The following is a 13,802-nucleotide window of genomic DNA, read 5'->3' on the forward strand; positions in this document are numbered from 1 at the left end:
GAACCAGAAGGCTCTCCTATGTGTAGGTTAAGACAACTTGATGGCTTAATTTCTTTTAAGATATCAAGCTGAATTTTACTGAAAACTTGTAATAAATTGCCTTAGGATATTCTTAAAACAGTCTTAGTAGAAAGCAATTTAATATTATGTTTAAAAAAAAGTTTTCTCTTTATCTCCTTCCCATATAGACAGTCTTAGATTGAAGTTGTAATAATGAATTACAAAAAACATAAAATGTCACCTGGTCCCTAGGTTTAGCTCTCTTTCAGTGGGGCACTGGATATTCTTTGGGACTGCAGGTAAGAAAGAAAAATTGTTTTCCCATTCTGTCCTCAATCAACTGAATGTTTACATATATGACATTCTTTGTCCTCAATTAATCAACTTAACGTTTACATACATGACAGTCTTTACATTTAAAATATGTAAAACCAAAAATTGTCATCAGAAGTGTAAAATTATTTTTCTGAAGAAGCAAATTAACTTGGGTTTTCATGGTTAATACATACCACCACTGATAAAACGAGTGTAACTGTCAAATTTAAAATGGATAACCAACAAAGACCTACTGTATAGCACATGGAACTCAGCTCAGTGTTACGTGCCAGCCTGGATGGGAGGCGGGATTGGGGGAGAACGGATACATGCATATGTATGGCTGAGTCCTTTTGCTATTCACCTGAAACTACCACAACACTGTTAACCGGCTATACGCCCCAATACAAAATAAGGTTTGTTTTTTTTAATTGAAGAGTGTATATTTGTATGATATTTAGAAAATGAGATGAACGTAAATATTTCTATGCTACATGTGACTAGTAAGATAATCTTTTTATGATTTAACCTACAATTTTAAAATTCCTGGCTAAATACGATAGATCGGGGAATTCCCTGGTGGTCCAGTGGCTAAGACTCTTTACTCCCAATGCAGAGGGACCAGGTTCGATCCCTGGTCAAGGAACTAGACCCCTCATGCTGCAACTAAGGGACTTGGCATACCCAAATAAATAAATATTTTTTAAAAAATGACAGGTTGAGCACAGGCATTAAACGAAACTCTCTTATATCAAATGTAACAGCAGAAGGATTCTACTCTTATTTTCTAAAATGATTTTTTATTAAGTAATACATATACATGGCTCAAATTTTAAGACTATATAGAAATATAGAGTGACAGATCCTACATCTCTATCTTCTACCACTGCTGCTGACCAAGGGGGCCATTAGCTTCTGATGTACCCCTCTCAAGTATTTCTTTATATATAAAAAAGCTAAAATAAACTGCTTATTCTAAACCTTTTCTTTAGACACAACACACTGTTCTGCATCTTTTTTTCTCTTTTTACTTAAAAATATATTTTCCTCATTGCTGAATGGATGTACTATGGATTTAACCACTTCCCCACTGATGGTAAAAAGGTTTGTAAAATGACATATATCCAATAAGGACACAAAGAATGAGAAACGTAAATTAAGGATGTATTTTGTAATCATCCTAGCAAAGGAATGCATAACTAACAGGCCAAAAGAAAGTCAACGCATCAAAAGAAAGCAATAAAGAAGACAAAAAAGAACATAGAATGGGACACATAGAAAGCAAACAGTAAGACAGTAGATTTAAGCCAAAATATATCAGAAACTGTATTAAATATAAACATAGTCAATTCTCTTGGAGATTCCCTGGTGGCTCAGATGGTCAAGAATCTGCCTTCAATGAGAGAGACCTGGGTTCGATCCCCAGGTTGGGAAGATCCCCTGGAGAAAGGAATGGCAATCCAGTCCAGTATTCTTGCCTGTAGAATTTATGGACAGAGGAGCCTGGTGGGCTACAGTCCATGTGGTCACAAAGAGTTGGACACGACTGAGTGACGAACACACACACACAGTCATTTTTCCAGGTAAAATGCAAAGACTGTCAGACTGGGAAAAAAATGATATATATATATCCTTTAAAACATAAGGATATAAAAATGTTGAAATACAATGACAGCAAAACATAATACCATGCAAACACTAACCAAAACCAATTGAAACAGTCTGAACATTTCGCATAGACAGATAAAATAGATGTAAGTTAAAAGGACATTTCATTAAAAGTAGTAAAAGGCTCAACTACTGAAAAGAGAAAACAGTTCTATATTGGTATCACCTAACTAGATAGCCTTAACATATATGAAGCAAAAATGCAAAAGTAAAAGGAGCGACAATCCATAATTGTATGATACTCAACACATCTCTCTCAGTAATTGGAAAAACAATCATTAAAAAGAATCAAAGGTGCCAAAAATTTGAACATGATTAATAAACATGACTTGATACTTAAAGAAATGTACTCAATAACTCTAGAAAAGACATTCTTTTCAATTATACATGAAACATTTATAAATAAAGCTGTCTATAGACTGGACCAGAAAGCAAGTTTCAATAAACATCAAATGTCTGAGATACAGAATATCATCTCTATTACACCAATTAAGCTAAAAATCAGTAACAAAAATATAACCAATCCCCCTCTCAATATGTTCAGAAAGTAAGACATATACTTCTAAATAATGCACGGGTGGAGAAATCACATTGGAAATGAGAATATATCTTGACATGAAAGATAATGAAAATACTAAACAACAAAATGCTGTAGATGAAGATAAAGCCATGCTGATATAAATTTATTGCTTAACTATATTAGAAAAGAAGCTGAGGGAAGGGGGAAAAAAATCAATGAACTAAGCTTCTGTTTCCAGAAACCAGAAAGGGAAATGCAAAAAAAAAAAAAAAAACCAAAGAAAAGCACAAAGATGAAAATAATTCTTAAAATATTACATATATAATATGGAGATCAATAGTTAAAAACTAGTTTTTTAAGGATCCTAATACTACTGAAAATCTTCTGATCAGGTTAATTAAGAAAAAGAGAAGGCACAAGTAATTCTTGAATGAAAACAGAGAAGTAATTAAAGATTCTAGGGATGTTAAAAAGTTAAGTGGAGGGACTTCCCTGATGAACTAGTGGTTAAAACTCCACGCTTCCACTAGAGGGGGCACAGGTTTGATCCCTGGTCAGAGAACTAAGATCCCACATGCCACATGGTACAGCCAAAACAGAGAAAACAAAGTTAAGTTGGATATTAATAAACTTTTTGCCAATAAATTTCAAACTCTGGACAAAATAGACAACATCTTAGAAAAGCACTGCTAACCAAAACTAGAAAATCTGAGTGGTCCTATTATTTAGTAAAGAATTTGAATTTGTAATGAAAAACTTTCCCATAAAGAAAATCTCAGCTGACTTCCATCAAGGACAGTTGACAAAGGAACACTTCTCAGTTGTTTTATGAGATAATATAATCTTGTATCAATAGCTAACAAAAGCATTATGAGAAATAAAAATTACACATCAATGATATTCAAGAGATGTTAGAGAAAAAAGAAAAAAAATTTTGAAAGCTGGAAAATAAATGGACAAGTGAGCTGACTCAAGAAGCTGAATCCTAAGCTGATGGTGCAAAAAGTCAAGAAACAAATCAACTTACGCTTGTGTGACCCATAAAAAGCACAAGGTACTGCTAGAAACAGGTTTAAGATGAAGTTTAAAACAGAAAGGCTGGCTAAAAATCTGATTAAGAAGTTAACAACTTCCCTAGATCTTTCCAGCTTTGAACATGGTGGTAATTACCCCTTCAACATTCTAACAGAAAAGCCAGAAATTAAACCTATAAAAAGGGTACAAAGAGGATCACTGGACTAGAGAAAATAAATCACAAATTACATATATTAATATGTAAAAATAGGGCAATTAAGTAAATGTATGAAATACTGGATACTAAGACTCTCTAGCTTATTATTTCCACTGGTCCCCTAAAACGGAGACAACCAAATCTTCACTTTACAAGCATAAGCAAAAGAAACTTTTCTAGGAAATGAGACCAGCTAAAGAGGCAAAAAGTGGCAAAAAGACATTAAGAGTTGCACAGAAAATGGACCACACAGATTATTTTACAAGTCCAACAAACCACAAAGAACTTCCAATCAGCATTTTACAGTTCTACTAGAAAACATGAGCAGACAGTCTAGGATCACCAGACATTAACACAAGTGAACACTGGAGACAAAACCAAAAATAGAAAAAGAAACTTGGAGAAGACAGACCTATTAAGAAAAGAATATTAAATAAAATGTAATACAGCAAAACTATTCTCAGTTATAAAGAAATATACTGTTAAAAAACAGAAATTTTTAAAGTAACACTGAAATAACCAAAAATAGCTCACAACTTAAACATGATAGGAAGAAATAGAAGATCAAAAAATTCAATGGAAGGATTGAAGATAAAGTTGAAAAAAAAAACTCAGAACAAAGAGAGAGATGGAAAAAAAAGCATCTGTTGAGGGGGTCCCATATGTACAAAATAAGACTTTTAGAAAGTAAAAAAGATCCAGAAGTTTACAGAAAAGCAAAAACAAGTTTCCTATTAAAATTCAACTGTCAAATGACACCAAATTTCAAGATCAAATCTGGAAGTTAATACAATGGAAAATGCCTTTTCAAAAGTCTGAGGAAAACATTTTCAAATTAGAATTCAATACCCATCCAAACTGTTAAGAGTAAAATAATTTTTTTAGATATTGGAGACCTCAAAATTTTACCTCTTACATACCCCCTTTTCATGAAGATTCTAGACCACACAGTCCATCAACAAAGAAAATGGAAGTTTGAGATTCAGGAGAGAGGTTAAAGAGAACTTGCAGAATAGTAATAAAAGGAGAATTTAAAATGCTTAGAGAAAACACCTAGAACAAAGTAGATCAAAAAGCTCCAGGGAAAACTTCAGCGAGGAGATGATACTGATACGATTCCAACTGTCTGAACATACTTGGAAGATAATTTGAACATGATTACTAATAAGGACAAAAGAAAAAGAAAGTAAATGAAACAAGACAATTATTAACCTCAGGGAAGATAAAATGCTGAGCAGGAAAGGAAAAGAACGCAGAATACTGTATGAACCAGCTGTGACTACAATTTAAATATCCATAATACTCAATACAGAATATCAATCTTGACAAAATTATGCTGTAACTATATTGAGAAGCTAGGTGATGTGTGTGTATGTAATGGAGCACAAATGAAAAGGAAAAAATCTTCATCTTTCCATAATGGGAAGTTATTAAGAGTATAAAACAGAAAAATTAGGCAGCAATACATTACTAAGAGAAATGGAAGTACATAACGAAAGAATCAGCTAAAAGAACTAAAAGCTTCCTTGAGAGAGGCGGCAGTAAGAGCAGGCAGAGACTTCCCTGGTGGTCCAGCAGTAAAGAATCCACCTTGCAATGTAGTGACATGGTTTTAATCCCTGGTCAGGGAACTAACTCCACATGCCACAGAGCAACTAAGTCCATGGGCAACAACTCGATAGGCCACAACTATTAGAGCCTGCCCTCCTGGGAGCCCACATGTCACACTCTGAGACCACGAGCTACAAAAGTTTGCAGGGTTAGTGGTTTTTAACAAGCTTTGTAGAACTGCTTGATTTTCTAAACAATGTGCATGTAGAAGTTTGATAAAAACAAAATATATTTCAAAAATGAACACTTACCAATATACTTTTCTTGCTTTTTGAATAGAGGTAACTGTTTGGACTTCTTTTAAGGTTTGCTTTGTTTTCTTTTCTGCTGATTTGAATGCCTATTTATAAGAAAAGAGTTTTTAAGTAATTTGCTAAAAATTTTATTTAAATAATACCAAGTAAATGATAGGGCAAGAAATAGTTTAGATGTCACGAAATGACATAATCTATATATTAATACACACAACATGCACATGAAGGCAATGAAAAAAACTCTGCTTTAAACATTAAAATGATTTTAAACAAATATCTGCTCAAGACCTACAAAAAAAACAGGGGGGGCGGGGGAGGGCACGGTTCAAACAGTTCACTTGTTTACCAGATAATTAGTGCAACCATACAGGAGGTTTGGGGCTAGATGTCAGACACACAACAATGAATAAGTCACTGGGGTCTAGGAGAAGAGATATATAAATGCATAATTATTCAAATAAACATGGTAAATGCTACAAAGGATGCTACAAGAGTATAACAAGGGAGTCCAGATTTATAATTGATTATGGTAAAAGGTATTTCTGAGGAAATGGCACTTAGGCTAAAGCCTGAAGGATTAATGGAATTACCAATGCAAAGAATAAAAAGATAAGGAAAAGGTCAGCTTGATCAGCAAGTATGATCACAGGGTAAAGTGTCAAAAAATGAGGTTGGAGAGGAAGATAGAAGTAAGTCATGAAGGCCATTCATTTAACAGATTTTAGTGTGACTAGGTTCCAGGCAATATTCTAGGGACTGGGACACAGCAATGAATAAAACAGATAAAGATTCCACGTTCATACAATCTACATTCTAGAGGGAAGATAGATAATCATACGTTGGGGTGTATGTTTTTAAATAAGAAAAACAAACAGTAAAGAGAAACTGAGGGCAGTCGTATTTTTACTTAGAGTGGTCCAAAAAGGCCTTTCTGATAAAGGCTTATTTAAGTAGACATATGAATGAAGAGGGGGATCCAACCACAAAAAATCTGAGGGAAGAACGTTCTCGGCAGAAAGGGTAGCAAGTGCAAACGCCCTGAGAAAGTAGCATGGACCACTGTTGTAGGAACAGCTTAAGATCCCACTATAGTTGGAAAGAGTATGTAACTGTCTGCTGCAGTTGCCAAATCATGTCCAACTCTTGCGACCCCATGGACTACAGCCCACGAGGCTCTTTTGTCTATGCGATTCTTCAGGTGAGAATACTGAAGTGGGTTGCCATTCTCCAGGGGATCTTCCCAACCAGGGATCAAACTCGTCTCCAGCACTGCAGGTGGAGTCTTCACTGACTGAGCCACCAGGGAAGCCCCGTGTAACAGGATACGTGATGTGATCAAAGGGAAGCAGATCACGTAGGACCTGATGGGCCAAAAGGGCTTTACAGTGTCTTAAATAAGATGGGAAGAAACTGGAAGATCTGAACAGAGAAAAAACACTTCACTTTTATTTAATAGGACTTATTGAATATGAGAAGACTCCAAGATGACACCAGCATTTTTAACTTGGGCAAAGGGGAAATTACTGAGATAGAGAAATCCAGTGAAGACAGGCTTAGGGGAGAAAATAAATACTGGAAATATACACATTTTAAGCAAAATTATATTTGAAAACTATTTCTGAATTTGAAAACCTCATTTAAAAATGGAAGAAATAATTCAGTTCAATTGCTCATTCATGTCCGACTCTTTGTAACCCCATGAACCGCAGCACACCAGGCCTCCCTGTCCATTACCAACTCCCGGAGTCCACCCAAACCCATGTCCATCAAGTCAATGATGCCATCCAACAATCTCATCCTCTGTCGCCCCCTTCTCCTCCTGACCCCAATCCCTCCCAGCATCAGGGTCTTTTCCAGTGAGTCAACTCTTCGCATGAGGTGGCCAAAGTATTGGAGTTTCAGATTTAGCATCAGTCCTTCCAGTGAACAACCCAGGACTGATCTCCTTTAGAATGGATTGGTTGGATCTCCTTGAAGTCCAAGGGACTCTCAAGAGTCTTCTCCAACACCACAGTTCAAAACCATCAATTCTTCGGCACTCAGCTTTCTTCACAGTCCAACTCTCACATCCATACATGACTACTGGAAAAACCATAGCCTTGACTAGACAGACCTTAGTCGGCAAAGTAATGTCTCTGCTTTTGAATATACTATCTAGGTTGGTCATAACTTTCCTTCCAAGGAGTAAGCGTCTTTTAATTTCATGGCTGCAGTCACCATCTGCAGTGATTTTGGAACCCAGAAAAATAAAGTCAACCAGTTTCCCCATCTATTTGCCATGAAGTGATGGGACTGGATGCCATGATCTTAAGTTTTCTGAATGTTGAGCTTTAAGCCAACTTTTTCACTCTCCTCTTTCATCAAGAGGCTTTTTAGTTCCTCTTCACTTTCTGCCATAAGGGTGGTGTCATCTGCATATCTGAGGTTATTGATATTTCTCCTGGCAATCTTGATTCCAGCTTGTGCTTCTTCCAGCCCAGAGTTTCTCATGATGTACTCTGCATAGAAGTTAAATTAGCAAGGTGACAATATTCAGCCTTGATGTACTCCTTTTCCTATTTGGAACCAGTCTGTTGCTCCATGTCCAGTTCTAACTGTTGCTTCCTGACCTGCATATAGGTTTCTCAAGAGGCAGGTCAGGTGGTCTGTATTCCCATCTCTTTCAGAATTTTCCACAGTCTGTTGTGATCCACATAGTCAAAGGCTTTGGCATAGTCAATAAAGCAGAAATAGATGTTTTTCTGGAACTCTCTTGCTTTTTCAATGATCCATCAGATGTTGGCAATTTGATCTCTGGTTCCTCTGCCTTTTCTAAAACCAGCTTGAACATCTGGAAGTTCACCGCTCACGTACTGCTGAAGTCTGGCTTGGAGAATTTTGAGCATTACTTTACTACTGTGTGCTGCTTAATAAATATCTTCTGCTTCTGTTAGGTCCATACCATTTCTGTCCTTTATCGAGCCCATCTTTGCATGAAATGTTCCCTGGTGCTACTGCTGTTGCCAAGTCGCTTCAATTGTGTCCGACTCTTAGTGACCCCATAGACGGCAGCCCACCAGGCTCCCCCATCCCTGGGATTCTCCAGGCAAGAACACGAGTGGGTTGCCATTTCTTTCTCCAATGCATGAAAGTGAAAAGTGAAAGTGAAGTCGCTCAGTCGTGTCCAACTCCTAGCGACCCCGTGGACTGCAGCCTACCAGGCTCCTCCATCCAAGGGATTTGCCAGGCAAGAGTACTGGAGTGGGGTGCCATTGCCTTCTCCATTGAGTGCAATTGTGCGGTAGTTTGAGCATTCTTTGACATTGCCTTTCTTTGGGATTAGAATGAAAACTGACCTTTTCCAGTCCTGTGGCCACTGCTCAGTTTTCCAAATTTGCTGACATATTGAGTGCAGCACTTTCACAGCATTCTTTTAGGATCTGAAATAGCTCAACTGGAATTCCATCACCTCCACTAGCTTAATTCATAGTGATGTTTCCTAAGGCCCACCTGACTTCATATCCAGGATGTCCAGCTCTACATGAGTGTGAGTGATCACACCTTCGTGATTATCTTGGTCGTGAAGATCTTTTTTGTATAGTTCTTCTGTGTATTCTTGCCACTTCTTTTAATATCTTCTGCTTCTGTTAGGTCCATACCATTTCTGTCCTTTATTCAGCCCATCTTTGCATGAAATGTTCCCTTGGTGTGTCTTAATTTTCTTGAAGAGAACTCTAGTCTTTCCCATTCTATTGTTTTCCTCTATTTCTTTGCATTGATTGCTGAGGAAGGCTTTTTTATCTCTCCTTGCTAATACTTTGGAACTCTGCATTCAAATGGGTATATCTTTTCTTTTCTCCTTTGCCTTTTGCCTCTCTTCTTTTCTCAGCTATTTGTATGTCCTCCTCAGACAGCCATTTTGATTTTTTGCATTTCTTTTTCTTGGGGATGGTCTTGCTCCCTATCTCCTGTACAATGTCACGAACCTCCATCCACAGTTCATCAGGCACTCTATCAGATCTAGTCCCTTAAATCTATTTCTCACTTCCACTGTATAGTCATAAGGGAATTGACAGAGATCACTGCTCATTTTTGAGATTGCGAAGAAATAATTAAGTCCATTAAATTAATAAGGCAGAGAAAAACAATGAACGTTTACTCTAAGACATATTAAGTACCTTCTCAGCAGCTTCAACAGTCTTCTGAGTTTTCTTAGCAGCATATCTCTTGTGATCATAATACCTAGAAAAATGTATCCCTTAATTTCAGATAAAATCTTTACACTTTAGTTTTCCATTTACATTATTCCTGATTTTAGAGACTCTCAAACAATTAAGAACAAGTTTTGCACATTATGCAACTTTGTTTTGTATGTTGTATATGAAAAAGTTAAATAATGTACAAGGTTTTAAAATATTTTCTGAAAAGTATTTCACCCCAAAGTATACATAGTCAAAATAATACCTCTTTATCCTTAATACCCTAACAGATTTATTGCAGATAATATTGTACCTAAAACTTATACTTATGGGAATTCCCTGGCAGTCCAGTAGTTAGGAATCCATGTTTTCACTGCAGGGGACACAGGTTAAATCTCTGATAGTCAGGGAACTAAAGTCTCGCATGCCTTACAACACAGCCAAAAAATAAATTTAATTTATACTTAAATTTGTGACTTACTTTTTGGCATTGGCATATGCTGACAAGCTGAGATCAACATCAACAAGCAATGGCCTGTTTTTCTGAGGCTTCTGCAGTTGCTTATTCTTTTGCTTTTTCTTTTTTCCTTTTGGTGGTTCAGTTTCATTTTTCTCAGTACTGATGTCACCATCAACATCGTCATCTTCCTCCTCTGATAACAAGTATGGATTTCTATTAAAAATATTCAATAGTATTTCACTAATGTCAATGACATCACTTTCTTATTTTTTTTCTCAATGAAATCATAAATGGTCTACAGTACTTAAAAAGTTGCATTATTTTAATGTAAATTAATGTTTCCCAGTATTTTCAAAGAAAAATTTTCAAATAAATTTTTAATGAATCCAGTTTTAGCAAAATAAACATTAACTGCTTAACTAAGAACCAAACTTACCTTAGCAGCATTGTTACATGGTTTGTTTGTAGTTTTAATTCTTTGATTGCATTTGCAACAGGGTCTCCTTGAGCCTGGGCTTCTTTCACAATTAACCCGATTTCCGTCCAATCTATCTGGTTGGCTAAAGCACTTCGAACAACTTGAATGGCTCTGTCAACTATTTGTAAGTTCATTTCTATAAGTTCTCCTTTAAGTTTGTCTATTTCCTTAAGAAATAAGCCAAAAAAAAATTTGTTTCAATGCCAGTTAAACTTTCCATTTTTTAAAAAGTATCTGAAAGAAAGCTTAAACATGGTACCTGAGCCTGCTGAAGAGCTTCTAATCTGTTTTCGTGATCCTTTCGGACATTATCTAATTTCTTCAATGCTTGTTTTTCCTTTTGTTGACAAAATAGAATTTTTAAAAATCAGATTTCTTCTACCATCTGCACCGTCTCTCTCTTACCTCCTGAGACTCACTCTCCCACCCCTACTTCTGCCTCCTCAATGTTGTTACTAGCCAGCTAAAGCCCCCTGTAGTCCACCTCCCCAGGTCTATCCTACCCCAAAGTGTTTCATGATCCAAAATTACCTCTTCTGACCATCTACCTCCCATTTGCTATATAGGAATGTATATTTAAGATATGTCCCTAATGCCCTTGCGTTATTCAAGGCAGAATTCAAGACATTTTTCCCTATGACATAAATGTAAAATTTGGGGGAATGCATCCTTAGCATGAGTTCCTAAAATAGCATCTTTTTATTTTATTGCTGCTTTTAATTTCTCTTATTTGTATCTATTCTTTTTCCTAAATTTACTATACAAAGGTTGAGGGTAGTTATCTGACCTTTTATATAGTCAGTACTCAGTATCTGCAGATACAAAACCTACAGATATGGGAGGCTGACTATATTCATTGTACTATACCATTTTGTAAAATCCTGGGATTTCTGGTACCCACAGAGGCTCCTGGAACAATCCACTGCAGGCAGTGAGGGATGACTGTGTAGCATTTTATCACCTGGAACTTACATTTTAAGTTCCACACAACTTACTGATATGGGAGCTAATTTTTCACAATAGTCACAGCATCACCAATTAATGAATATTTGCATGCTGGATATAATATTAAAAATACTTAAATTGTAAGAATGGTGACTATTAAAAGAATGCACAAAAATTGCTAATATAATCCATGTGTATTCTGATGCACATAAAAATATGGGGTTCAATGTTACCCTTAAACATGTTTACTTGCTAAAGTGCTGCCACCATATGGCAATCATACTATGTAACTGGTAACCCACCTGCTTTGAAATTCTGATTTTTACTAATTAAAAAAAAAAAACCTGAGGGTGGGGAGGACACAGGCATTCACGTAAAGTTTTTGCACATATATTTTAAGATCTTATGAATATTTTTAAAAATCAAATCTCCTTGAACTCAAGATGACTGTGGTCATTTTCTAAAATTTCTCTGCAGTGAAAGCCCCTTAAACATGGTCAGATGTGCTGGGAAAACATAGCATATTAAACCTTCCTTGAGGAGTCATGATGCACACAAAGCATATTAAAGGTCTAGTTCAAAAGCCCACTTTAATATATGTATTGAAAAACCTTCCCTCTCCTTTGGCCCAGGGCTTCCCTGGTAGTTCAGATGGTAAAGAATATGCCTGAAATGCGGGAGACCTGGGTTTGATCTGTGGGTTGGGAAGATGCCCTGGAGAAGGGCATGGCAACCCACTCCAGTATTCCTGCCTGGAGAATTCTATGGACAGAGGAGCCTGGCAGGCTACAGTCCACGGAGTTGCAAAGAGTTGGTCATGACTGAGCAACTTTCACTTCATTTTCACTCCTTTGGCCCATTTAAAAATCTCCTCCTTGAAACACTATTCCTTTTACAGCAAAGTTTGAGAAGCTCTGGGTAGTTGTAATAAAGCAAATCATACTAGGGAATAAATAACAGGCTTCCTTGTCACTGTATTTTCTGGTTTAGAGAGTATCTTATACACTGATAAAGCAAATGAGTGGGGTTTTTGTTTAACACTTGTTCCCCTGGACCTTTATCAATATTCTAAGAGATCAGGGCATTCCCATACTACTTCTAAAAGTCTACCCATTCCTGTATGAGAGCATCACCTACCCAGCAAACCACACTTAAGTCCAGTTTATATTAAATTTAATATAATAAATTATATTAAACATTATTTATATTCAAGTACGGTTTTATATAAACCACACTTAAGGTTTAATATAAATGTTTTAAATAATACCATACCTGTTGTAAAGCTTTTAAATCTATTTTCTGACCTTCTATCTTGGAATAAAATTCATCTACGGCCTTATCAAAAAAAAAGAAAAAGACAATCAACCAGCTGAAAAAAAAAACCTGAAAAATATGGTCTCTGCATCAAATTTCATACACAGAATTTTAGAGTCCATTTTGTTTCATAACCACTTGATGAACTTGAGCAGATTTCCAGTAAATGTATTATACAGTTAAACAGTCAAGAATCAAATTAAGTTCAGATCTTTGGTCCTTCACCTTAAAATAAAGTGACAACAAACTTTTCCAACAGTCTGTATCTGTGACCTCACTGATTTTTAATGTCCAGATTCATAGTGATTGTAGAGCAAAAATATTTTCAATTTCTCAAAGGAAGCTGGATTAATCTAATTCATATCATGCTAACTGGTCAAAAAACAGAATCAGAAAACCCACCTTGTCAAATGATTCAAATTCTATATATGGACATTGTGAATGTTGAGAAAACAAGAAAGGATGAAATTCCTCATACCTGTAAAACATATTTACTATATCACATTCAAGAACATTAATAAACACCCAAAGCAAACAGACCCATGCCTACATACTTACGTGAGTATGTCTTCAGTTGGCTTATCTACTTCTAGGCTTGGTTTTATTTCTCTTTTCTGAATGATATACCCCTATAAAAATCCAACATTAAAACTAATTTCTATTTATAATTAACAAAGACTGACTTTCCTTGAATGATATTGACTTTATTAGCTTATAAAATTATTCTAGTTAAAAATAATCAGTAGGATTTGTCTATTGATTGTATCCCTTCTCAAAATGATGTTTTTAAGGATCAGTAAGAATCATTAGAACCTACTAATTCACATG

The 13,802-nt window shown here is 35.9% G+C and overlaps 1 protein-coding gene across 2 annotated transcripts in view; it reads right to left on the reverse strand.

Moving 5' to 3' along the window:
* Positions 1-13,802, reverse strand: part of NEMF (nuclear export mediator factor) — a 57,874-nt gene that overhangs the window by 25,272 nt on the left and 18,800 nt on the right. For both annotated transcript variants that reach the window (XM_004010504.5, XM_012181318.4), the window contains exons 9-16: positions 13,533-13,603; positions 13,377-13,452; positions 12,933-12,995; positions 10,975-11,052; positions 10,674-10,882; positions 10,259-10,450; positions 9,757-9,820; positions 5,597-5,685 (exon numbers count right to left, since the gene is read on the reverse strand). In XM_004010504.5, the coding sequence (XP_004010553.2) occupies positions 5,597-5,685; positions 9,757-9,820; positions 10,259-10,450; positions 10,674-10,882; positions 10,975-11,052; positions 12,933-12,995; positions 13,377-13,452; positions 13,533-13,603 (842 nt within the window). The remainder of the gene's footprint in view (positions 1-5,596; positions 5,686-9,756; positions 9,821-10,258; positions 10,451-10,673; positions 10,883-10,974; positions 11,053-12,932; positions 12,996-13,376; positions 13,453-13,532; positions 13,604-13,802) is intronic.

Source organism: Ovis aries, chromosome 7 (assembly GCF_016772045.2).
Source record: "Ovis aries strain OAR_USU_Benz2616 breed Rambouillet chromosome 7, ARS-UI_Ramb_v3.0, whole genome shotgun sequence".
NCBI lineage: Eukaryota > Metazoa > Chordata > Mammalia > Artiodactyla > Bovidae > Ovis > Ovis aries.